The sequence below is a fragment of the Pseudorasbora parva genome, chromosome 14 (genome assembly GCF_024679245.1).
Source record: "Pseudorasbora parva isolate DD20220531a chromosome 14, ASM2467924v1, whole genome shotgun sequence".
NCBI classification, from domain to species: domain Eukaryota; kingdom Metazoa; phylum Chordata; class Actinopteri; order Cypriniformes; family Gobionidae; genus Pseudorasbora; species Pseudorasbora parva.
This window is the reverse complement of record NC_090185.1, coordinates 5,382,173-5,408,190: the sequence shown is the minus strand read 5'-3', so window position 1 is coordinate 5,408,190 and position 26,018 is coordinate 5,382,173. Positions and strand designations below refer to the sequence as shown.

At 38.7% G+C, this 26,018-nt stretch overlaps 1 protein-coding gene and 1 long non-coding RNA gene across 2 annotated transcripts in view; one reads left to right on the top strand and one right to left on the bottom strand.

Moving 5' to 3' along the window:
- fbn2b (fibrillin 2b) overlaps positions 1-26,018 on the top strand; it is a 113,038-nt gene that overhangs the window by 6,155 nt on the left and 80,865 nt on the right. Inside the window, exons 3-9 of the mRNA XM_067415298.1 lie at positions 974-1,056; positions 1,545-1,643; positions 6,024-6,119; positions 7,521-7,616; positions 13,452-13,649; positions 14,864-14,989; positions 23,824-23,949. Coding sequence (XP_067271399.1) covers positions 974-1,056; positions 1,545-1,643; positions 6,024-6,119; positions 7,521-7,616; positions 13,452-13,649; positions 14,864-14,989; positions 23,824-23,949 — 824 coding nt within the window. The remainder of the gene's footprint in view (positions 1-973; positions 1,057-1,544; positions 1,644-6,023; positions 6,120-7,520; positions 7,617-13,451; positions 13,650-14,863; positions 14,990-23,823; positions 23,950-26,018) is intronic.
- The window catches only part of LOC137039943 (uncharacterized), a 62,828-nt gene that overhangs the window by 16,004 nt on the left and 20,806 nt on the right, over positions 1-26,018 (bottom strand). The window lies entirely within an intron of this gene.

Below are 26,018 nucleotides of genomic sequence, written 5' to 3'. Positions count from 1 at the left end.
TTCTGGTCTCATTTCCGCTGCTGCTTTTGTTTTAAACTTCCCACCTCCCAACCCCCCCAAACTTTTCACTTCCACTTGTTTTCTTTACCTCCCACTGATTCTTGCCCTTTCCCCAGCATTTTCCGTTTTCATGTTCCAACATCTAGCCCTCCATTGGCCTCTACTCTTTCGGGCCCTCCACATCTCTCTTGGTTTTTGCTGTTAGTGGTTGTGTCGTCTGGCAATGCGGTTTGAAATCCATCAAAAGATTCAAACTACAGCTGCTCGTCCCCAGGTGACTGACATCAGTAAACATCTTGACTTGTAGAGGAAAGGAATTTATGTGTGTGTGTGTAGAAAGACAGATGTACCTTGTGGTTTTTTTAAAGGTCCATTTACGGCAGGCTTAACTTGGTGCTGATAGAAATAAAACTGTTTTCACAGTGAGTGTCCAGTTTTAACGGAAGTCCTAAGGGCTTTTTGGAAAGAAACCGCTAAAACGGCACGTTTCGTGGGCGATTTGCCTCCAAGCTGTCAATTACCAGCTGGTCGTTATGGATCAAGGCATATACACTGAGCAGTGAGGCCCATAACATGGTGCAGGGTTTGTTCATAAGAAGCACATAACTTTGGGGTTGGTCCTGTCATTAATCACATATATCATGACTAAGACAGACACTTTTCTCTGGACTAACTCTTGGTGAGAAAATTGCCAAAAAACAGCTCATAGATGAGCGCATTTGGGAACATAAGAGTAGCTTTAGTAAATATTTCTGTCTCAGGAAGTTTAGTTATGGTCCTACTCAAAACAAACTCTCTTTATGTTGTTTCCCAGGAAAGTCCTTTGGGGTCATTGTATGTATTGAGCTGGATTTATTGCAAAGGGTCAGAAGGGTCTTTGAGACTATATTTCATTGCGTTGTGTGTTTCTGAGAATCGCTCATGATTAATATTTGCTTTCTGTAATTTAATGGACTTGCTCTTTTTGTTTCAGGCCCAATGTATGTGGTTCCCGCTTTCACTCCTATTGTTGTCCAGGATGGAAAACGCTTCCCGGAGGAAACCAGTGTATAGTTCGTAAGTATCTGTTGTATTTGTTTTTAAAGCGGCATGCCACAGATGCCATTAAACAATTATCAAAGTAACTTACAGTACACTTACCACAGAGTTAGCTTTTAGCCTTAGGCTAACTGCGGTTAAGTGCCTACAATGATAGCAGGGGATTTGGGGTTTGACACATCAAAACACATCCCCCAAGAGATAAAGACATCCCTCGGGAAGATAAAGAAAACACCCAACAAGACCCAGGCTCTGTTTAGTATACAGTATACTGCCTACTTTTATGACTTTTGCAAGCAACAAGTTAATGTCTCTGGTGTTTTTGCTTGCCATCTTGGAAAACAACACGATTATTCTATTCCATGCATATAAAATGCATATAACGTCACCCATCCTGACCAGCAAAATAAGTGACCAAAACCCAGCTGAAAGACCAGCTGCTATCTCTCTTTTCAGATCAAAAAGCCTTTGTTAAGCCCTTCTCATGAATGTTTTTGTCTCTCCAGCGATCTGTAGGAACTCGTGTGGGGATGGTTTTTGTTCGAGGCCCAACATGTGTACCTGCTCCAGTGGTCATCTTGCCCCTAGCTGTGGGGCGGCCGCAGGTGAGTTTGGTCATTTAGGTCTCCTTTCGTTCTTTGTGGTCCGTTTGAAAAGCACGTTATGACTAGTTCATTGCTTTGTTGAATTTTGGGTGATTTCATTTATAGGCATAGTTTAGAAACAGGACATGGAAATGACTTCTAGCAACGTTTGGAACATGCGCTCTACCTTTTAAAGAGGACCTATTGTGCTTTTTTTCATATGTTTAACTTTCTTTAGTGTGTAATGTTAATGTTTGAGCATGAAAAGTTCTGCAAAGTCCCTTAAGCGGGAGTTCTTCTCAATATCAGTGTCAGTGTTTCTGAACTCCTCATTGTAGTTTTCTTCCGGGAACAAATACGTCACAATATTCCTGATTTAAATAAATAATATGCAGAATAAAGGGGTGGGGCCTGATTGAGTTAGTTAGTAGTGTGTTAAAACCAAGCGGCAACCTCCCTCGATCTCTTTTAAAGCCAATATGGAAGTAATGTAAACTGCAGTTCATCGACTGGCCACTAGGGACCGGCTCCAGAAGGAGCAGAATCTCATTGAGCCTCATGTTAAAATGCCAAACTTTACAGCAGAAAAAAACATGTTTACAGTCTGGTACAAATTGTGGTTTTGGCCTATACGGCTAATTTTGACCTTCATGACGACTGAGGGGGTGAATTTATTAATAACTCATTCGTTTACGTTATATAAAGCCTTAAAGTTCTGCATAATTAAGGGCGTGGTTACTTTGAGTGACAGGTGGATAGCCAATTATCCGCCGTCTATTGTCATTGTGTCACCTAAGCTCCGCCCACATCCCGCCTTTTCGTCCATTTTCTGTTATCCTGGAGTGACTCGCGATGACGCGTACGCAAGATGGCCGGCTAATCGGAATCCTATGGGTGACGTCACGGACACTACGTCCATATTTTTTTAGTCTATGGTTGAAACTGCCAGTTATGGTAAGGGGCGGGGATTTCCCAAACATGCTGGAAGTGCTTGACCAATCACAACACACTGCTCCAGCTGACCAATCAGAGCACAGTGTGCTTTTCCGAAGAAGGGGCTTCATAGAGACAGGAACTTAAAAGAGCGTTACTGACAGACTGGGAAGAGAGGAGCTGCAACAATGGAGGATGGAGAAAAGCCCAAAAACACAATCAAGCAGCATAACAGGACCTCTTTAATGATTCTGTCTATAATGCTTACTTTCTTTGTGGTTGAAGGGCTTGTCATATATTTGAACATTTCAGCGATTTATTAGGTTAAGAGTTGCAATTCAGATACTGATGGCTGGAAATACTGTGAAATTCTTCTGACAGCGTGTAGTGTTTCGTCCACTGAATCATTAGCTAATGTCGAGCTAAGAGCGTTTTCTGTTGAGATATGTTCAATTTGAGACCACATCCGCTGGTGAAAGTTTTTTTTTTCACGACACACTTAGAAAAAGCGTGATTGATTGTGTTTAGATGGCGCTGGGAAAACGAATGACTGTTGGTAATTCATGAAGGAGGTGTTTAGCATTAGCGCAAGTTTCTCTTACTGCACTTGCTCTCTGCCAGCGGCGTCCAGCCGTTTCTCAGCGAATGCCCGGAATATGTGGTCATAGACAAATAAACCCAAATGCACCAAACCATAGGGTTCGGTCTCGTAAGCTGTAAAACCAGAGTCAATTTATTCGCCAACGAGAAATTGACCATCTAATTCAGCTGCCAGTTCCTTGTCTGTTTGAAAGCAAATGCTAAACATACGCTCGTACTCTGTTTTGGCAGCCTTATGGGATTTGCGCGATCGCTAATGCTGTCATTACGCCTACCCGACCACGTACCGTCTGCAGTGGTTGGGAGCGGCCACATTTATGAGTCAGTTATGAATCTGCAATTACTCCATAAATAACAAACCCTGCCACACTGATGTTAGCTGTAGCCATTAGCGTCCAAAACACTGCTAACCTCTTTCTCTTCATCATTAGATTCGGATTACCATCTGTCTCAAGTTTAGCCGCTGTTAGCAATGTTATTTTAGTATAGTAAACATATTATTAGAGGATGATTTTTTATTACACTGCAAAAAATGCTCTTCTTATGTAGTATTTTCTCGTTTCCAGTCCAAATATCTAAAAAAAATCTTAAATCAAGATGCAATCAAGATATTTTTGCTTGTTTTCTGGGGGGAAAATAATCTAAATGAAGTGAGTTTTTGCTTAAAACAGGCAAAATGATCCGCCAATGGGGTGAGAAAAATAATCTTATTTCTGATTGGGACGGAAACGAGAAACAAGATTTCAATCAGAAATAAGATTATTTTTCTCACCCCATTGGCGGATCATTTTGCCTGTTTTAAGCAAAAACTCACTTCATTTAGATTAGATTTTTTTGAAGACAACAAGGAAAAATATCTCATGTCGTTTTACTTATCTAGTAAATGCATCTTGATTTAAGATTTGTTAGATATTTAGACTAGAAACGAGACAAAATTACTAAGTAAGAAGAGCATTTTTTGCAGTGTTCAGTTTTAGCTATTGTATAACTTCAACTTAAAACTGAGATACAACGCCATAGTTTGCTTATAGGCTTAATCTCCACAACGTGAACTTGACGTTGACAGGCCACCGCGAGAAAGAAACGGCCATAAAGGACCTCTGTTCCTCAGCCTCGCTCATGTTTCCTGCCGTCAGCGTAGCTTGTAAAAAGCTGACAGATGTGACTGCTGCATACAGAGGTGCATTGTGGGGTGGGAGCCTCGGGGAGCCCCGTTTTGTGTGTGTGTGTGTGTTAGCGTGAGCGCTTCAGCACGTGCAGCTCACTTAGCATGGGTCAGCGAGCGAGAGCTTCGCCCCTCCACCTGTAGGGGGCCGTCAGCAGGTCTAGCCGATGAAGTCATTTCCTGTGCTTCAGACATTTACAGGCCCTGCTGCTGAACGCATGCCATCAGCGAAAAACATGTTTGATCTCCATCCAGCGGGATTTTTCATGTGAAATCAAATGAACAAAAACGTTCAACTTTTACCCTCTTGTTTTGTTTGATTCTTTTTTACGTTCATTTAAAAGCTTTAGGTCATTGCAGGCAGAGATGAAAGGAATAAATGAGGAACTGTTATTTACATATCTTCGTCTGGGATGAGTAGTAGCTTGAATTATGTTGGGCTGAAACGTAATGGCACGATGCCTTTGTTTGGACAGAACCAAAGAGCTTGGCAAGAGCGGCGTTTTGATGCAAGCGATGTTCCATCAATCTCCATCAAACTCATTCCGTGATTAGTTGTGCTCGTGTCATCTGCTTTTTTCCCTGCAATTTTAAATCGCAAATATACAAACTCTATTGAAAGATTGTTCACTAAGTGATCCTGTCTGTGCCGAGAGAATTCCAATTGTCTTGAAAATGGCTGGAAAATGAATCTACTCGTTCAGGATGAAAATAGGTTTTTGTTGGCCGAGTAAAATTGCTCTTACCAGGAATTCGATTTGGCAGCTGCTGATATTGGAAAGACAAAAAATAAGAAGCATAGTAGGTCTCGGATACATTCTGCGAGCATGACTAAATCATATTGACAGTGAAAGGGAGTTACAGTAAACTGAAATATAGATCAGTGTTATAAGGGCAAACATACAGTTATGAATGTAGTGATATAAATTATTGTGATATTCAAGATTTTTTCTCTGAAAACCTACTTTGTGTGAAGAAAATTACGGGTTTTTGGGGGAGTTTTTCAATATTTATCCGTAATTTCAATTAAACACCCAATGTAAAAATGTAGTCCAAGAACTATAATCTGGTCATATCTATTCCCACAGCGTTTTTCATGAAATAAAGACAAGTAAAATACTTCATGGAAATTGTTTTAGGACAAAGTTTTGAATTAATTCCCTTACATTTATGCATTATTACATGCATATTTTTTACTTACAATAGAGGAATACAAGAGCACTATTTTAAAACAATCAGCTTTTTACTAGAAAATAAGGTAGCACTTTATTTAACACTTCTTTTTTGCATGTACATACAATATTACTACAATAAATGGGTAATAACTAATAAATACTAGTCCTGAACCCATAAATCTAATCTTAACCCTTATATTACTCAGTACTTTCTTGGTAAGTACACCCGAAAATACTATTTCAGGTTTTCTGCTTCAAATGTTCATATTTAATTCAATGTGTTACTTGTCATTTCTTTGAAATTATGAGTAATTTTAGCAAGTAAATCCTACACTAATTTTTCTTTAATTGTCAAAAGGGCAACAATATTCATAATGTACGACGCCAATTTATTACAAAGCATTTTTAACTGATTCATGGAGATTTTCCGTAGGTTATTCCTTATTCCTGAACTTAGCTTCACGGAGGGTGCATTGTTATATTGAGCACTCCAGCTGGTTTATAATCACCTCTCTTGTCTCTGTACAGTCCAGTCCTGCAGCGTCAGATGCATGAATGGAGGGCTCTGTAATGAAGACGCCTGCTCGTGTCAGAAGGGCTACACAGGAACTCACTGTGGACAGCGTAAGTGAAACTCCTTCACATGCCAGACACACACTATAACAGATGATTTCACAAGAATTGGGCATACAGACACGAAAGATCTTAGAATGCATTTAAAGGGTTAGTTCACACAAAAATGAAAATGATATTTTTGTTTGAAATCCGATGGCTCAGAAAGGCCTTCATTGACACCAATGTCATTTCCTCTCTCAAGACCCATAAAGGCACTAAAGACGTCGTTACAAAGCCCATCTCACTACAGCAGCTCTACAATCATTTATGAAGCGGCCAGAATAGTTTTAGTGCGCAAAAAAACAAAATAACGACTTATATAGTGATGGGCTGATTTCAAAACAAAGTTTCTAACCGTTATGAATCAGTGAATCGATTCATGATTCGGATTGCCAGAGTCATTTGATTTCAGCAGTTTGGCAGTTTGACAAGCATTCCGAATCATGAATCGATTTAGCCTGACAAGCCAGACCCACATCAAGATGTTTGTTTTGGAAACTCACCATTGGCAGCTCAATCTGTGGGGCGGATAAACGGTTGTCTTTCAAACTCCCTCTGCACGCGATAGGATAGCGCTACACCAACAAGAGCAACGAAGGTGAAAGATTGTTGATAGATTAAACGGCTAAACTCCGAACACATCTTCTCTTCTTAAGAATGTCTTCAGTGCCGTTCTTTGTTCTTTTCTCAGAGAAAAGCTCAACTCCAAGTCTTCCAGAGTCACGGTCAAAGCTGATTCGAAAGACCGCCGCCGTTCGCCAGTTTCTGTGTTTACTAGAAGCACACAAACGCAACTCGGCCGTCGTCATTATGGCCCCGCCCGCCGACTCTATACACGTCGTGATTGGCCCGTCCAGATTGTGAGGAATACAGCTCAGAAGGGTATTGAGAGTTCCTAGACGACACTTGCGGGCAGATTAAATTTTCTGCCGCTAGGATGCGTCTAGATTTCTAGGCTAGAATCGATTCACTGACTCATAACCGTTTGAAGCTTTGTTTTGAAATCGACCCATATCACTATAAGTCGTAATTTAGGGTTTTTTTGCACACAAAAAGTACTCTTGCCGCTTCATAAATGATTGTAGAGCCGCTGTAGTGAGATGGGCTTTGTAACGACGTCTTTAGTGCCTTTATGGGTCTTGAGAGAGGAAATGACATTGGTGTCAATGAAGGCCTTTCTGAGCCATCGGATTTCAACACTAATATCTTCATCTGTGTGTGAAGATGAACGGAGGTCTGACGGCTGTCCAACGAAATGAAGAATTAATGAAACAATTTTCATTTTTGGGTGAACTAACCCTTAAAACCTTAACTTTAACTTTCTCTAAATGCAAGAGATCTCTGGATGGATCACTGTTCTTTTAATATAAATGCATATTATTCATATAAGTCCAATTTTGCTTTCTGTAGCTGTGTGTGAGAGCGGATGTCAAAACGGCGGCCGTTGTATTGGACCAAACAGATGTGCCTGCGTCTATGGTTTTACTGGACCGCAGTGCGAGAGAGGTAAGTCCTTCCAAAGTTCATATTTTCTCAACTCTTAATTGTGTTGATGTCTGTAAGGATGTGCGGTTTGTTTACCGTCTCAGGACTGCTTCAAGAATGTGGTAAGAGTGTGTCAATGTGACCCAGAAACGCTCACAAGGGTAATTTACAGTAGTTTTGAGTCGGTGTGCTTCCCGTTTCACTGAAGCTAGTGTGAAATTAATGCTACGGTTTACATTCTGGCCACATCTCTGAGAGCTGGAACAATGAGGTAATCTGGGGCGAAAAAAAGGCCTCCCTTTGGGTGCTCGAGACGTTCTATCAGAGGTGAAATCCTTGGCGGGAGTTATGAGAAAATGACAGACTGAAAGGACCGTAAAGGCAGTTCCCATCAGGCCGTGTGAATTGTGAGAGAGGAGCGCCCCAGGCACACTAGACCGAATACCTAAGCCCTTTTTGGTACCCCACCCTTCTGTGTCTGGTTCTTTCTGTAACCCCACCCCTTCATGAAGCCCCCTTGTGCAATCGTAGGCCGGTTTCCTTTGAAAACCCAACATAGGGAGGTGCAAAAGTTTGGGAGACATCTGGCAGTAGATAAAGTAGGGTGGAAATGACAAGGGAATGTTTCTGTGTGGAGCCGTAGACTATCCTGACAAGAAAGGGTGGAGGTAGTGGGGGGTTCTCTAAGAAATGGAGACCCCAGCTGTGTATACACACCCAGGCCTAAACTAGTACAAACAATCTCTTCACACGGAGAACACCGTCCATGGGACACCAGCTGCCCCCGGCAGCTCCTTCCTGGGCCACCTAAAAAGATGCATTCAGTCCAGCCCCTCATCTACGAGACCCCCAGATTCACCCTCAGGGTCCTTGCTTGTAGGTTATAAAAACATCACACCAAAAATGAGTCATTTCACCATTTAAGAGCAGAGAAAAACCTCTTTATTTAGCCTGTCTCAGTCATTTCTGTTTATCATCAGGGGACTGAATTTCACACAGTTGATGAATTTCCAAAAGATGATGCAGTTTTTTGCAAAAGGCCTGATGTCAGTCTCTCTATTTGGTTCTTATAAAGAAGCCAGAACACTATTCCAAGAAAGAGGTAGTAACGAAATTGGATCCTGAAAACCGAGCAGCACAATAGTTGGATGGCGGTTTTGGAAAGTAGTCGTCTGCAGAAGAGTTCTGCGAACACAGCGCTCGCTCAGCTGTAAATCGGGCGTGGTTTATAGGGGGAGTTAAGCAAATTAACACTGAGAATGGTGTTAGCACCATTTAATCCCTTTTCCGTTTAGCCACGTGTGCTCTGTGTTATCACTTACGGTGGCCCACACCGAAGAAAGATACGCATAGTAATCATTTCACCATCGTAGGGTAACTTTGCTCAAGGCTGTCGTCACTAGTCTGTTTAAGTTGCATCAATTACCACTGTTTTGGCACAGATGCTATTGTTTTTTTTTTTGTTTGGTGCAGTGGATTCTAGAGAAAAAGTTTTTTTCCGAGCAAGAAAGCATGACTAATCCTCCTGTAACCACAAGAGTATGAATGAAAGTACTAAGGGCCGAGGCTCAGTGGACTCACTGTGGACTGACTCCTTTGGGAGTCATAAAACTGTTGAAACCTTGGCTTGTTGGATGTGTGTGACAGAGATATGATGTGGAGAGATAGCCTGTCTTATTTAGCCATACTGTAAATCACTGAGCAGTAAAATAGTTTGTTGGTCCGTCTGAGAAACTTCAAAGACTTTCACAGGAACGCTTGGGCGTCTAATGTTTCCTTTCTACCCCCTTATTTTATTCAGACCTACGTGAATGAAGTTCTGCTTCTCCCCAAGTGAAAACACATTTCTTATCTTGGTGTGAACTCTGCCATAACCAAAATAGGTCACAACAAAGCGAGCGACTCTTCCCAGTCATTGACTCTTGAGCACGTTTTTGGCCGCGCTCTAGGTTTCCACCTGCAGCTGGTCCCTGAGGCTTACCGTTCCAGACTAGATTAACTTTCCTTTGGCTTATTTTTGATTTATTTCATGACAGTCTACTCCCTTTTGGTCCATTAGCACTGAGGATGATAAAAGCAGGCCAAGTCATTGGAGTGTGAAAAATCCTCCTGCCCAATCTTTGAACAAGTGTGAATGCCACACATCAGCTACCTCCTGAGGCATCATTTTTTCTAAAATTGTCTCATGATTCACGATAATCTACCCTGCAAAATAGTTGGCAGACGTCGCTGGCAGGGAAACACTGGTGACTAAACGGAAAGTAGAGGTGAGTGAGTGTTTTGTGGGATATTGTGTAGGTGAATGGTTTTGATCTGACAAGCCACTCGAACCGTAATCAAGGCTAAATTACTTCCGAATGTTCTCTGCATCACCGACACATCCCCCCTTCTCTGGAACATGAGTCTGCTTGCTTCTGGGAAGCAGGGTCTGTGCATTGCTGCCAAGTTTGCCAATGTGACATTGAGGTTTCCCTTTTGCTTTCCAGATCTGTTGCTGTTGGAGATTGCATTCTCCTCCATTAAAGTTCTCAAAAGAGTCCAGTCTTTACCTACTGTGTTACTCTGCATATATTCTTCTGCCTGTGTTCTGTACAAACAGCGCTGTGCTAAAGTTGGCTGGTTTGAAAAAGACGATGGCTTCCGACTGGTGTTGGCCGGAGCTTTCAGACTCCCAGGCTCCAGTTTCATTGCAAATCAAAGTGTTGCTAGACAGACCTGAGCAGACATTTCTCGGTACCTTCTTTGTTTTGTCCTTCACTGCTGAGCAACTTATGACATCCATGTAGTCCTCCCCCCTAAACCTAACCCTAAGGAGCCATCGACTTTATGTACATGACTCGCTACTTACACTCAGCTAAAGGATTATTAGGAACACCATACTAATACTGTGTTTGACCCCCTTTCGCCTTCAGAACTGCCTTAATTCTCCGTGGCATTGATTCAACAAGGTGCTGAAAGCATCCTTTAGAAATGTTTGCCCATATTGATAGGAGAGCATCTTGCAGTTGATGGAGATTTGTGGGATGCACATCCAGGGCACAAAGCTCCCGTTCCACCACATCCCAAAGATGCTCTATTGGGTTGAGATCTGGGGACTGTGGTGGCCATTTTAGTACAGTCAACTCATTGTCATGTTCAAGAAACCAATTTGAAATCATTCTAGCTTTGTGACATGGTGCATTATCCTGCTGGAAGGAGCCATCAGAGGATGAGTACATGGTGGTCATAAAGGATGGACATGGTCCGAAACAATGCTCCGGTAGGCCGTGGCATTTAAACAATGCCCAATTGGCACTAAGGGGCCACTAAAGTGTGCCAAGAAAACATCCCCCACACCATTACACCACCACCACCAGCCTGCACAGTGGTAACAAGGCATGATGGATCCATGTTCTCATTCTTTTTACACCAAATTCTGACTCTACCATCTGAATGTCTCAACAGAAATCGAGACTCTTCAGACCAGGTAACATTTTTCAACTGTCCAATTTTTGTGAGCTTTTGCAAACGTTAGCCTATTTTTCCTATGTGTAGTGGAGATGAGTGGTACCCGGTGGGGTCTTCTGCTGTTGTAGCCCATCCGCCTCAAGGTTGTGCGTGTTGTGGCTTCACAAATGCTTTGCTGCATACCTCAGCTGTAACGAGTGGTTATTTCAGTCAAAGTTGCTCTTCTATCAGCTTGAATCAGTCAGCCCATTCTCCTCTGACCTCGAGCATCAACAAGGCATTTTCGCCCACAGGACTGCTGCATACTGGATGTTTTTCCCTTTTCACACCATTCTTTGTAAACCCCAGAAATGGTTGTGCGTGAAAATCCCAGTAACTGAGCAGATTGTGAAATACTCAGACTGGCCCGTCTGGCACCAACAACCATGTCATGCTCAAAATCGCTTAAATCACCTTTCTTTCCCATTCTGACATTCAGTTTGGAGTTCAGGAGATTGTCTTGACCAGGACCACACCCCTAAATGCATTGAAGCAACTGCCATGTGATTGGTTGATTTGATAATTGCATTAATGAGAAATTAAACAGGTGTTCCTAATAATCCTTTAGGTGAGTGTATATGTTTTCCACTATTAGTCAAGGTCCCAATTTGCTTTTAGACACTTTAGCTAACCTCTAGCATTCTCTTTCTTTCTTCCCAACATGCAAAATGACCAAATCCATAAATCAAGAATATTTTGACTTATAGATACATCCCAGAAGGCTCTACCCATATGAATATCATCACTCACAGCAAGAGTCAAAGCAGCACTACATAGAGACTGATTAATTGGAGTATTGGATATGCATGGACACATCTGGGCCTTAGCTCGTCCCACTGTAGTCCCGACCAGGCGCAATTAATCAATCCCAGATGTGCATAGGATGCTCGCTGTGGGTCGCCTCAACTTGGAGAGGACCTGCATTCCTGGGCTCCAATCGTCCAGGAAGAACGGTCAGGTCAGAGGAGCTCAGAAGGGACAAGGAGAAGGGACAGTGAAGGGATTTGAAGACACATGAGGGGGATATCTCTATCGTCCTTCTTCCTCTTTTTCTTCTATTCTTGACCTACTTTCTTAGTGCCGTTTCCTCCCCTCTTGGCTATGGATATATGATTTAGCTTTTGTTTCGCATGCAATATTATAAAGGATACGGAAAGATTTGTTCATTCTGTTGAGGAATGACTAGGGAAATTATGGGGTCAGAAACTCATTCATATCCCGCCAGAGTAAACCCACTCTCACAGTATACACCAAACAAATGTGGGCTCTCGTTCTATTACCTTTTTAAAACATGCTAGCAAAGAAGACTGGATCAGGGCATCTGGATCCTAAAATGCTCCGTTTATTTCAAGTCTAATTGGTTTGTTTAGAGCTCAAAATATTTTTAATGATATTAAAATGTCTCAATTGGCAACCAGCACAAAAGAAGTTAAAGCAAATTGCCTATCTTCAAATGTCAAAACAGTGCTAGTACCAGTATCCCACATTTCGACCTCAGCCAAAAAACAAGACAGTTTGTCATGGAAATGTCCATTCTTGATACCACCTAAGCTATTATCTGGTTATCCTATTATAAGACAGTGAAAGAGAATCACTGTCAGAGCATTCCCAGACCGACCTCCAGCATTAGAAACAGCTGCGTGATGGAGAAGATGTGTCTGCCAGCATTCTTTACCCACTAAATGGGATTTATTGTCGTAATTCCTCAGTTGCATGTCATAGTGTTTATTAGCTCTTGTCTTGTCATATCATTGAAAAGTTTTGTCAGGCTATGGTGGATTTCTGGTTTATTTAAGGTTAGCTAATTGGCCAACTAGTCAAATAAGTACCACCAAACTGGACCATTCTGACTAGTGGAAACTACACTGTAAAAATTTTTTTTAAAAAATAAGTTACTTGGTTAAAATTTTGAGTTCATAGAAATCAAAAACTTGAGTTAATACAATGAACATTTTTGAGAATCGACAACCTTTATTCAAATATTTTGTAAGCATATTGGGTAATTGTGTGTTTTATTTGTGATGACGTAGCCAAATAGTGCTATTTTCATGATTTATCCTTTTTTTTAAATGTGATTCAGATACAATAATATTTTGAGTTTCTACTTATTAAACCAATTTCCTTCATTGCATCAACTCAAATATTTAATTTCAATAAGCTCCAAATTGTAAGGCAACCAGGTTACTTACTTTTTTAAGTTAAACCAACAAAAAAATGTACAGTGTAGTGTCCAACACACAAGCTGTTTTTTTATGTTGACTCATTGTTTTGAGATGGCATCTTACCCAGGGGAGCTATTATAGCACATCCCAATGTTTTGTTAATGTATTTATTGATCTCCCCAATGCTCTTCATCTCTCCCACAATCAGACTACCGGACTGGACCGTGCTTTACACAGGTCAACAACCAGATGTGCCAGGGTCAGCTAAGTGGCATCGTTTGCACCAAGACGCTGTGCTGCGCCACCATCGGGCGAGCGTGGGGTCACCCGTGTGAGATGTGCCCTGCCCAACCTCATCCTTGCCGAAGGGGTTTTATACCCAACATCCGCACTGGGGCATGCCAAGGTAAGACGTTCCCGCTAGCATCTGAACAAATAGCTCAAATAGCGTGGGGCTCACGTGTTTGTTGAATTCTTGCCCTAATGACCAGCCTGACGTGGCAGATGACACTAAGAGAGGTCATGGCCTGTGTAGGACAAATCATACCCCACCAGTCCATGGCCAAAAGGACACTTGCTCATTGTGTTTCTTAGAAGCGGCAAATATTTACATGACTTCCATTAGGAGTACTTTAAATGGGATTACATAATGGTTTGTCACATTTATTTACAATTATAGGCGTATTGTTTGGACTTGTTGAAGCACATAGTTGGACATTATTTAATTCTGCTCTCAAGGCTCATAATAAACCGTATTCATTCAACAAGATTAACACTTCCACATTAACAGAGGCTTTTTTGGGTCAGTTTTTCCTTTGCAGTGGGTGCAAGTGTGATTCGTTTTAGTTAAGAATATCAACCGCTCTTCAAGTCCAGTTGCTTCATGTTCAGTGAACATTTTGCGAGCCAAAACACCAAATGCCACCCTGACTTCACATATCATCTCAAAGACGCCGCCTCCCCTCCAGTGATTAGAAATGTCTCCTCTTTAACTTTTCCTTTTATTCTTTTCCTCTCCTCAATATACAACATAAGAGACAGCTCCAAGTCTGGCCCAGATTTGCCCAAAGACAGAGTGCTTTTGCAAAAGTCTGTCTGGCTGAAGTACAAAGCACACACATGTGGGAGGATTTGTGTATCGTACACTGAGCTTTCCAGAGTCTCTTTGCGTTCAATGGCATTTAATAGGAGAAGCTATTTCAGGACTATACTAGTGTACAGAGCCAATGGTTTGGTGCTTATTGGATACAGGTTAAGGCCTGCAGATTATATTAAAGTAAGGTCAAAACTGATAAATTAAGTTGTTGCGCGCCAGCCAGATATGTAAGTGCCGTCCAACCCAGACAATACCAAAGATCTGTAGTTGTGTCGTCCGAAGGCGATGACTTCAGTCAATGCGAAAAAGCCCAGACTGTGAGCAAGCAAAGATGATACATGTTTAACCTTCTCAAAGATAAAAAGTCAGCTATGAGAAATCCTTAAAGTGAGTGAAACTCATAATAGATCTCCAATTAAGAGCATTAATTCTGCGGTTGTAGTCGAAATTACTATTTCCTTTCCGAATAAAGTAGGTCATGAGATATACATACTGAAATGTGTCATTCTTTTTCTCCCTTTTAGACGTGGACGAGTGTCAGGCCGTCCCAGGACTATGTGCTGGAGGAAACTGCATTAACACAGTCGGCTCGTACGAGTGCAAATGTCCCGCGGGTCACCGGCAAAGTGAGACCAATCAGAAGTGCGAAGGTACGTCACACACTGCACAAACCTCTTAGAAAACAGCATGAGAATGATCTCACTCCTGTTCATTACTCACAATTGGAAGAAAACACTCACGCTCGATACTGTACGCTTTCCAATATGTTGATATGCATGAAATGTTGACGTCAGTGAATATCCAATTCATATTGGATGGGAATAGGATGATGACGTTTACGTGCTGGTTTGGCATGTAGCCTAAATGTCAAGTGTAGCTGCTTCTCTAGTGGTTACCAGATTACACACCAAGTGCTTTTTTTTCTTTAACAATAGATAAAGTGCTTGAGGGGAATTTAAACAATGCGGAGTGAAAACAAACTGCAGTGTTGTAAAGTGGGAGTCTTGGATCCAATTTCGCCCTTTAGGAGTATTTAGATAATACTTAGAAGGAGAGATAAAGTAGCTTTTTTATACCAGCTAAAAGGTTATCAGATTGTTTTATTTATTTATGCCAAAATATTTAAATAATAGTAAGATACTGTATGTATTAGATTGCTCCATATTAAAAATCCTAAGTAGTCTTTGAATGAAAAGAGTCCCACATACTCTTTAGAGCCTTTTGCTTAGCTCCATTAACTTGACTGAGACTTGATTTGTGTTTTATTTAAGTATCTACTTTGTCTGAGATGTTTGTCATAAAATTCCTGAGTAGAAATACAAATGAGTCAGTTGTTGACATACATTAAGATAACTGATCTTTTCTCGTAGATGCATCTGGGTAGCATGAAACTTAAAAAAAAAAGTTTTCTACATGTTCAAAACTGCCAGGCAGAGGGAATCCTGACCCTCGAGGTTATTAGTTAAACTCCTAATCACATTGTGACCCTGAATGACGTGCCCATTACTAAAACAGTGGTTTGGAGAAGAAGCAGACCTCTGTCTGTAGGCTTCACCTAAGTAGACTTTTTCTCAAAGAAACGAGAGAGAAACGTCTGCAAATTAGACCCTCAAATGAGCACTGAAACACCCTGAACTTTGAGTCTGAACGGCTGGAGTAGAAGCGCTCCTCTGTGATTTGAAGCTGCGTAGAGGGTGGAAAAATCCCAGGTGGTAGTTCTGCGGGGCGCTTAATTACAAGACAATGGTGTGGTGGAAAAAGTCTTGCCCCGGGCCAGGAGGTAAGGCATGAGGCGTACCTCGTACTGCTTACAGGGCACTTTCTAAAGAGTGCTGAGGAGACGTCAACTGCAGCTCGTTTCAGAAAAAGGCGCTTTAGAGAGTTGAAAATGTAACGATAAATTTGTCTAACTCGTTATTTTACAGTGTCCTTGTTACATGTAGTTACTCTAGTAATAACTATAAATTACATGCAACTAACCCTAAACCAAACCCCAAAATCTAACCCTATGCATGTAGTTAATTATTATTACACAGTCCTTAAATGGGTACTTCAGCGCTGGGAAGATGAATCTGTATTTAAACTGGGTCATCAATGCAGTAGAAATGTGAAATTATTTTTGAATTTGGTGCCTTCTAGACTGAGAGAAGACAGAAAATTTATTTTGGCTCATGGGGATGAAAGACTACAATTCCCAGAATGCTTCGCTGCCCTGTGAGGCCATTCCCAAAGCCACCGCTACTGGATTACTGTGACTGAGTTAGAGAAGACACTACAATTAAAAACTGAACGTGTGTGTTCAATATAATGAGTGAGTCGCCGTGCGAGTATCACAGCTCACAGCACACACACACACACACTGAGCACTAACTGCAGGAGTCAGATAAATGAGCTGATGAGCTCTCGTGATGAGAGCTGAGGTAATCGCGACTACACTCGCGGCATACATTCACAACGCGAGTTCAGTCTGGCTGATTCAGTTCATGCCTTTGCAAGCTTAACTTTCATAGACATTAATATGAGAAGTTAGAAGACTTACATTGCTCACCATAGCTCCGTTTAAATGAGTGCCTGTAGCTGAGCTGAGCTGTGAGTGTGATCTCCATCCCTCATGCGCGAGTTCAAAACATGCGGAAATGGCTCCCTCTGCTGGCTGTAGTCTTTAGCCTTTGGCCAAACATTCCTCCTATGATGCAAATATCATCAATTTGCATCATAGGAGGAGTTTTTCCAGAAATAAAATGCATAAATCTCTTGTCTCGGGGATATGAGGGGGGAAAGCACATTTATTTGAATATACTCCAGGGTTTCTACTGATACAAAGCCATATGCTAATCACTGAAGTAACCCTTTAAATGCATAATGACACTGTAAGACAGACACTTAAAATAAAGTCTAACCCTAAGTCTGCATGCAAACAGATACACTCTTAGAGGAAAACGTTCTGCAAAGCGCTTCGTGTTCAGAATTTTAGGGGTTTAATCATGTCATTTTAATGAATTAATTTTGTTGTAATTGACATTAAATTACATTTTATGAATGAAGTTTGTAAACATAATTTATTAGTAGAAAATAACCCATTAAACTTGAAATTATCATGCAATCATTTGCATTTATTTTATTTTATTCAATTTTTTCCTTATATAGAACATTTTTGCCGTAAAAATTTCTTTAAAATTGACTCTCTTGAAGGGTGAAACTCTCACCCTTTACCAATAAATGATCGATAAAATAAAAAAAAAACACATCAACGGAGATCCGCTCTCTACAGAAAGGCAGCCAATTACAATTCCCTTGTTGTACATCCTACCGAAGTAAATGAAACGTTTATGATAATATTCAAATTGTACCGACCGCGTGTGTTCAATGCGCTGTTCGCGAGTGAGTGTCACGGGACGCGACCGCAACCACACACGTTTCTGTGGTAACACCCTGTCCTGGGATTCAAGCAGCTGGTAAAGTAATGGCAAAACCATTTTTAGAACAGCAGCGAAAATGTAAAAGTAGGCTATCTAAACTTTAATATCCTTGCTTTTATTGAAACTGGTGCTTTGCTCTGCAAAAAGACATTTCCAAACATTTCACCCGCCGGTAGCCTAGTTTACTTTCGCTTTTGCCAGCCGGTCCAATGTGCCGTATTTATGATAATCTGCACGGATAAAGTTATTAATAACAAAACATGAATAAATGAATGAGAAAGAAAAGAGCGGTATGTGCTTTATAATGAATTTTGTTACACAGCTCTGTGAAATACTTGATTCTGATTGGTCAATCGCTCATTCCAGCGGTACGTTATTTCCAGATAACACACACCGCTCATCCGGGTACTACGAGTTATCTTGACCGGTTCTACTTCTGTGCTTAACGCTGGCGCCATCTTGTGGCTTAAACAGCCGTGGGTTACAATGGAAGACTTCAAGGCGGGTTTCCTTTATAACGTTTTAAATATGGATATTTTTCTCACACAAACGCATCGATTGGAATCAGAAGGCTCTATTAACCCATCGGAGTCGTGTGGAGCACGTTATTTGACGGACAGCTGCATTTTTTATTGACTTCAAACACAGCTCCAACTACTGCTGGGATTAACGTTAGCCTGGACTTTTTAAATATAACTCTGATTGTATTTGTCTGACAGAAGAATGTCATAAACACCTATAATGACTTGAGGGTGAGTAAATCATAGGCTTGGTTTCATTTTTGGGTGAACTTACCCTTTCATCATTCATCTTCAACATTTAGCAGCAATAGATAAAGGCTTAAAGCAGGTTGGAACTGTTTTTCTTCGCGGAAGCTTTGCGTAAGAGCTAATCAAATATTTAATCTCAAGACAATATTTAGTGTCTAATTTATTTGAGACTAGTAGGCGTGTAATAAGCGGGATAATGTCCACCCAGCCGGTTGTTATCTCAGAATAAACCCCTTCAGAGTGACGCTCCGCTTCGCCTCGGGGTCCTGATCACTCTGGAGGGGTTTATTCTGAGATAACAACCGGCTGGGTGGACATTATCCCTTACATATTAAATATGTATATTAAAATTGCGCTCTCTCTCTCTCTCTCTCTCTCTCTCTCTCTCTCTCTCTCTCTCTCTCTCTCTCTCTCTCTCTCTCTCTCTCTCTCTCTCTCTCTCTCTCTCTCTCTCTCTCTCTCTCTCTCTCTCTCTCTCTCTCTCTCTAATAATATTGCAACTTATTTATTGTTTGCAGCATATTTGTTTGTTTTTAGTTGACTATGGACCTAATAATTAGCTACTAGCCTACTGTAGAACATTTTATTGGGGAAAAAACACGTTTTTCAATAATAATATTATATTATTGTTTTTACTGTGGCACTTTTGAAGAACAAAAATGCATTAACCAAAAATGAAAAAATGGCTCTTTAGTCAAAAAAGGTTCCCGACCCCTCCATTATAAGAACTTAAAAAGGTTCTTCAAAGCTCTTTCAGTGTCATAGAAGAACCATTGATGACGTAGAAGAGCCTTTCAAGTTCTTAGGTTATAGAACAACCTTTTTGTGACATCATATGAATTTAAAAGTAACTTAAAGTAGAACCTTTTTAAGTTCTTATTTATAGGAAAACCATTTATTAATTTCCATAATGGCATTATACAAATTTAATAAGGGTTTAATAAGAAACATTCCATCATCTCATAAGAACTTAAATGACTTTATAATAACTTAAAAAGGTTCTTCTATGACTCCATAAGACATAACATTTTTTAAATATCATCAATAAGAACTTAAAAAGATTCTTTTTTGACATAAAAACTTAGAAGAACCTAGTTATTATTAACTTTTATAACTATTATATTTACTAATAAGAACCATTTTATGATTTTATAAGAACTTAAAGATCTTTAACAGCCTTATAATAATGTAAAACAATATTCTATGACATCATAAGAACTTAGAACAAACTTTTTAGAATATCATTAGAGTTCTTTAAAGGCTCTTAACTTAAAAGGGTTCTTCAGTGACATCACAAGAACTAAGATTCTTAGTTAATAGTTAATGATATCAATAGATCTTAAAAAGGTTTCTCTGTGACATCTCAAAAATTTAAAGAACCTCAAGTTGTTAAGTCAAAACAACCTTATAAAATCATAAGAATTGAAGTTTTTTTGAAGGTAAGAACTTCAAAAAGTAGGGCCCTATAATTTCCGCGATCACGGAATCGGATGAATTCGCAGAATTGATATATTAACGCGGAATCTGCATATTAACGCGGAATCTAGTGTTAACGTGCTTTAAATTTATGATAGGCACATTAGGCAGCATATCTGCTGTTATGTCATTTTCCCCTCTGTTTCAAACACATATGTATATAACATGCCGCATATGGGTAGTTTACATGATAAAAGTAACCTTAAGGTTAAGATAAGCATCTAGTTTTTATCTTTTAAAGGGGCCTTGAAGTTGGGGGAAAAACTTCTGGCAGTGTTGTGTTTTCCTGTATTTTATTTTTCACAGCTCTGGATATCATAATGGTGATTGTTAAACACACAGAACAATTCACTACATGATTTCATGGTGAAATGTTTTATTTTTTCATGTTAATTTTCAGCTTTAAATGTTTTATTTTTTATTTTATTTATTTAATTAGTTTATTTATCAGGGACAATGTACAAAATACATTAATCTTACGAAAAGATGTTTTGTACCAGAATTAGCTAATGCTAGTTTCCATCTGCAGTCCCCGGGCAGGCGCACACAATATTAAAACATAATGACTTTCAGTAGCACTAACAAATACATACAATAGTAGAAAAACACTAATGAAAAAAACATCACAACCTAATATATATATACTACATAGTCAAAAACATTTTACACGTATAAAATTTAAATGTGTTGATGCTGACACAACTGGTTATCAAGTATGTGCTTCTTTATGTTTCGAGAGAAGTTATTCTGATCTACAGACAACTTTAGACTGTCTGGGAGCTGATTCCATTGTTTAATGGTTTTAAATGAAAAAGCTGTCTGTGCAAAGGCAGAGGATCTTTTCGGGATAGCACAATTTCTGTGAGCAGTGGAGCGAGATGTTCGGGTCGTCAGTTCAGAATAAAGCTTTATGAATTTTTTCATTAAAGGTGGAGCAATATTATTAACAATTTTAAAAACAGTTCTTAAATTTGTATATCGAATTAGGGAGTCAAAACTTAATATTTTATATTTACTAAGAATATTGCAATGATGATAGCGAGAGGCTTTTCTGTCAAGTACCTTTAACGCCTGATTATAGACCGATCTAAGCGGTTTAAGTGTAGTCTCGGTGGCTTGTGACCAACAGGACAAACAGAAGGTGATGTGTGGAGAGATCATGGCATTAAAATACATAAAAGATGCTTCAATTGTCAAACTATTCCTAATATGTCTAAAAATAGAGATATTATATTTAATAGAATTGCACATTCGTTTAATATGTTTTTTAAAACTTAGAGTTTGGTCCAAATGGACACCTAGATATTTTATCTCTGTCACGATGTTAATTTTTTGACCATTAAAATAAATGTTCGGCATATTTGTAACTTTTTTGGACCTAGTAAAATACATTCCAACTGTTTTTTCAATATTTAATGTTAAGCAAGAAGATTGCAACCAATTACTTATTTTGTCCATGGCTGAGGACAATTTAGTGGCCACTTTCTCCATATCCCGCTCATGTACATAGATGACGGCATCAATTACTTAATAGTACTGTATATAAAAGAGGATTCTTATGAATTTTTTTTTAAGTTCTTTTTTTAATTTTTTTACTTGAAAGAAAAAGCTAATGGAGCACTTTCATTTTAAGTTATACTAATATAATGTATTTTACCGGAAAGTTTAAAGCTAATAACCATTAATATTTAAAGTACTTGAAGTGCAGTGTTATGTTGCATCATGCTGTCTTTGTCCTAAAAAGTAAATGTGATGTTTACCTCAATAAATTTAAGGTCATTCTTATTTTTAGTTTTATGTTCTATTATATCAACATGAACTCTTTTTTCCACCAAAATAACAGTAAATGGTAAAAAAAAAAACTGAATTCCCCAAAAAAAAGAATCTGCAAAAATTAAAACGGAAAAAATGGAATTTACAAAAATTAAAACGGAAAAAATGGAATTTGCAAAAATTAAAATAGAAAAAAACAGAATTTGGGAAAAAATAAAACGGATTTTATAGGGCCCTAAAAAGGGCCTTTTTAGAATATCATAAGAATGTAAAGTTTATTTAAAGGAATTATAAAAACTTAAAAGGTTCAATGATATCTAAAAAAAAAAACTTACTGTAGAAAAACTTAATGATATCATAAAAAGTTATTTTATGGTATTATAATAACTTTAAAATGCATTATGTGGCTTATTTTATACTTATTTTGTGACTTAAAAAAAACTTAGAAGTACCTAATTCCAAAGTCCTTTAACGTATTCATAAAATAATCAGTTTAAGAAATGAACTATGACATTGTAAGAAACCAGTAGAACCGAGAAGAAACTTTTTACGAAATCATAAGGATTAAAAACAAGTTATTATATGGCATTATTAGAACATAAAATATCTTCTTATGGCATCAAGCTGTAAAACCCTTTATTGTTAACCAGTTAAATGTTAGCTATTTAAGGAACCTGAATAATGATGCTAAAATGTCATAAAAAGTTAAGTTTTTTAAAATCTTTTTTCCTCCTCTTCTTTATTTAATTTAAGAGTAAAACCAAACCATTTCATCAAAGAAACAATTGCTTCTGCAATGCAAAAACCACAAAAAGTGCTTTCCTAATGTACAATTACTGTACGTGAACACACACACACACACACACACACACACACACACACACACACACACACACACACACACACACACACACACACACACACACACACACACACACACACACACACACACACTCCAGCAGTCATTAGCAGCCATTTCCCTCTCACGTCCGCCCTGAGTAAAGTCTAGTCCCGCTTCTGGAGCTCCGCTGACGAGTGGGTTTGTTTTGCTGAAGTTTTTATGACATTCAGCTGCTGTGACTCCCGGTTTCCACACACGAACACATCAATCCCGTGACTGCTTATCATGCTCTTCCCACATCCCGCCTTAATCTCATGCGACAAACCCGACACACATATAATTTGACTAAATAAATGTAATTGCACGTGTGTATAAATATAATAACGACATGCAATAAAAACCAACCAAACACTTTACCATCTGTTGAATTTCAGTTTGAGTTTGTGCCCGTAGTCATGGGAGAACTATAATACTTCAGTGTATGCACACTATACTGTCCATGTCCAGAAAGGGAATAAAAACATCATCACAGTAGTCCATATGAGACATCAGTGGGTTAATTAGAGTCTCTTGAAGCATCCAAAATACATTTGGGTCCAAAAATAACAAAAACTACGACTTTATTCAGCATTGTCTTCTCTTCCGCGTTTGTGTTCAATCCTCAAATAAAGATTCAAACGGTTATGAATCAGTGAATCGATCAAGGATTCGGATCGCCAATTTCACGTGACTTCAGCAGTTTGACTCGCGATCCGAATCCTTGATCGATTCACTGATTCATAACCGTTTGAATCTTTATTTGAGGATTGAACACAAACGCGGAAGAGAAGCCAATGCTGAATAAAGTCGTAGTTTTTGTTATTTTTGGACCCAAATGTATTTTGGATGCTTCAAGAGACTCTAATTAACCCACTGATGTCTCATATGGACTACTGTGATGATGTTTTTATTCCCTTTCTGGACATGGACAGTATAGTGTGCATACACTTGCATACGCTCTCAGACTAAATATAAAATATCTTAAACTGTGTGTGAAGATGAACGGAGGTCTTACGGGTGTGGACCGACATTAGGGGGAGGAGTTAATGACAGACATTTCATTTTTGGGTGAACTAACGCTTTACAAGGGTTCAGAAGAAACTCTTAAAAGTCATAAAATAACTAATAAATGCATCTCTGCTTGTTTTCGTGTGTCTCTGTTTCAGATATCGACGAATGCGCAACCATATCCGGAGTGTGTGATGGCGGAGAATGTACCAACACCGCCGGCAGCTATGTGTGCACCTGTCCGCGGGGATACGTCACCAGCACAGACGGGTCCAGATGTGTCGGTGAGACTCTTTCATCCACACACACACATGCACACACACGCTTGCTGCCGTGACCTTGCGCTCCTGAGCTGCGTCTGAGCCGAGCTTTATATCGTGTGTGACTCAGAGAATGAACTCGTGTGCGGTCAACAACTTCAAGCCCGGGCAAGTATGCTTGTGTGTGTATAGTAGCGTATCTTCACCCATAAACAGAACTGTTATTTTAAACATCTAAATAAACCTAGATTAGAGGGGTTTTTTTTTTTTTTTAGGTCAACTTTTTTGCTCCACTAGTGGCAACAAATGGAATTGCAATTTTTCAGCAGCCCCATTAAAAAACTTGCTCAACCAATAATGTGAATGTGAGTTTTAGTTTGATCAATATTTTGAATTAACTTTCATTTTATATTTTATATAAATTTTTGTTTACTTTTTTACTTTTAATACTTTTTTACTTTTTTACTGAATATTGCTATTTGGATTAAATTCATTAATTATTTTAGTTTTTTTATTCATTTTCACTTAATACTTTTAGTGCTTCAACCAAGTGCCAAGGCAAAAAAAAATATTTTTGTTAAGTTTTTCAACTACTCTGCAAAAAATGCTCTTCTTACTTAGTAACTTTGTCTCGTTTCTAGTCTAAATATCTCACAATTCTTTAATCAAGATGCTTTTACTAGATCAGTAAAACGACATAAGATATTTTTTTCTTATTTTGTTGAAAATAAATTTAAAATGAAGTGAGTTTTTGCTTAAAACAAGTAAAATTATCGCCAATGGGGTGAGAAAAAGAATCTTGTTTCTGATTGAAAATAAGATTATTTTTCTCACCCCATTGGCGGATCATTTTACTTGTTTTAAGCAAAAACTCACTTCATTTTGATATTTTTCCCCAGAAAACAAGAACAAAATCTTATGTCATATTACTTATCTAGTAAATGCATCTTGATTTAAGAATTTTTAGATATTTTGACTGGAAACAAGAAAGAAATACTAAATAAGAGCAGCATTTTTTGAAGTGTAATATAATATTTTAGCTTTATTTTAATAAACAGAAATGTTTTAATAGCCCTAACCTAAGATGGTCTATCTGTTTGTCTGAAGCATGGCTCGACATTTGTGTGCATTGCATCTGGTGGTGTTAGAAATATTTATTTTATTAATTGGTTTCTAATTTTGAAAACTTAACATCGTTAAGTGTCAGAATTTTCTACACTGCAAAAAAAATGCTTTTCTTACTTAGTATTTGTGTCTTGTTTCTAGTCCAAACATCTAAAAATTCTTAAAACAAGAAGTATTTACTAGACAAGCAAAGGTTATTGTCTTGTTTTGGGAAAAATAGCTCAAAATGAAGAGAGTTTTTGCTTAAAATAAGATAAATAATCTGCCAATGGAGGGAGAAAAATAATCTTAATTCAAACAGAAAACAAGATTATTTTTCTTAGCCCATTGGCTGATTATTTATCTTATTTTAAGCAAAAACTCTCTTCATTTTGAGTTGTTTTCCCCCCAAAACAAGAAAATAACTTTTTCTTGTCTAGTAAATATTCTTGTTTTAAGAATTTTTTGATATTTTGACTAGAAACAAGACAAAAATACTAAGTAAGAAGAGCTTTTTTCAGTGTGTAATTGTTCTTTAATGTTGTTGTTAACATCTTGCTAAATTTTTAGCAATTTCCATTGCTAGAAAACATGAAATAGTTGAACCAATTTAGCAAAAGATGGCTCTTCTGTAGCTTCACACACACTTGAAAAGTTTCCTTTGACATTATAAGAAGATTTTGAGGTCATGTGTCATAGGAGAACATTTTATGACATCATTAATGTATTAAAACATAGTTTCTAAGAATTTCATCATAGAAGTTTAAAATAAATTCATCATAAAAATGTAATTATTATATAAGAAAATGTTTTTTTGTAGCATCAGGCTGTAAAAACCTTTTAAATCCTTGATGTGGCTGTCATGAAACCTCATGTGTTGCATTAATAAGGACATAACTTGCTCAGACATTTCTCTGTGCAGGATATGACTGCAATATGAAATTTAAAAAAAAATGGGGGTCTGACATTTCTTATGTGAAAGATGTCTT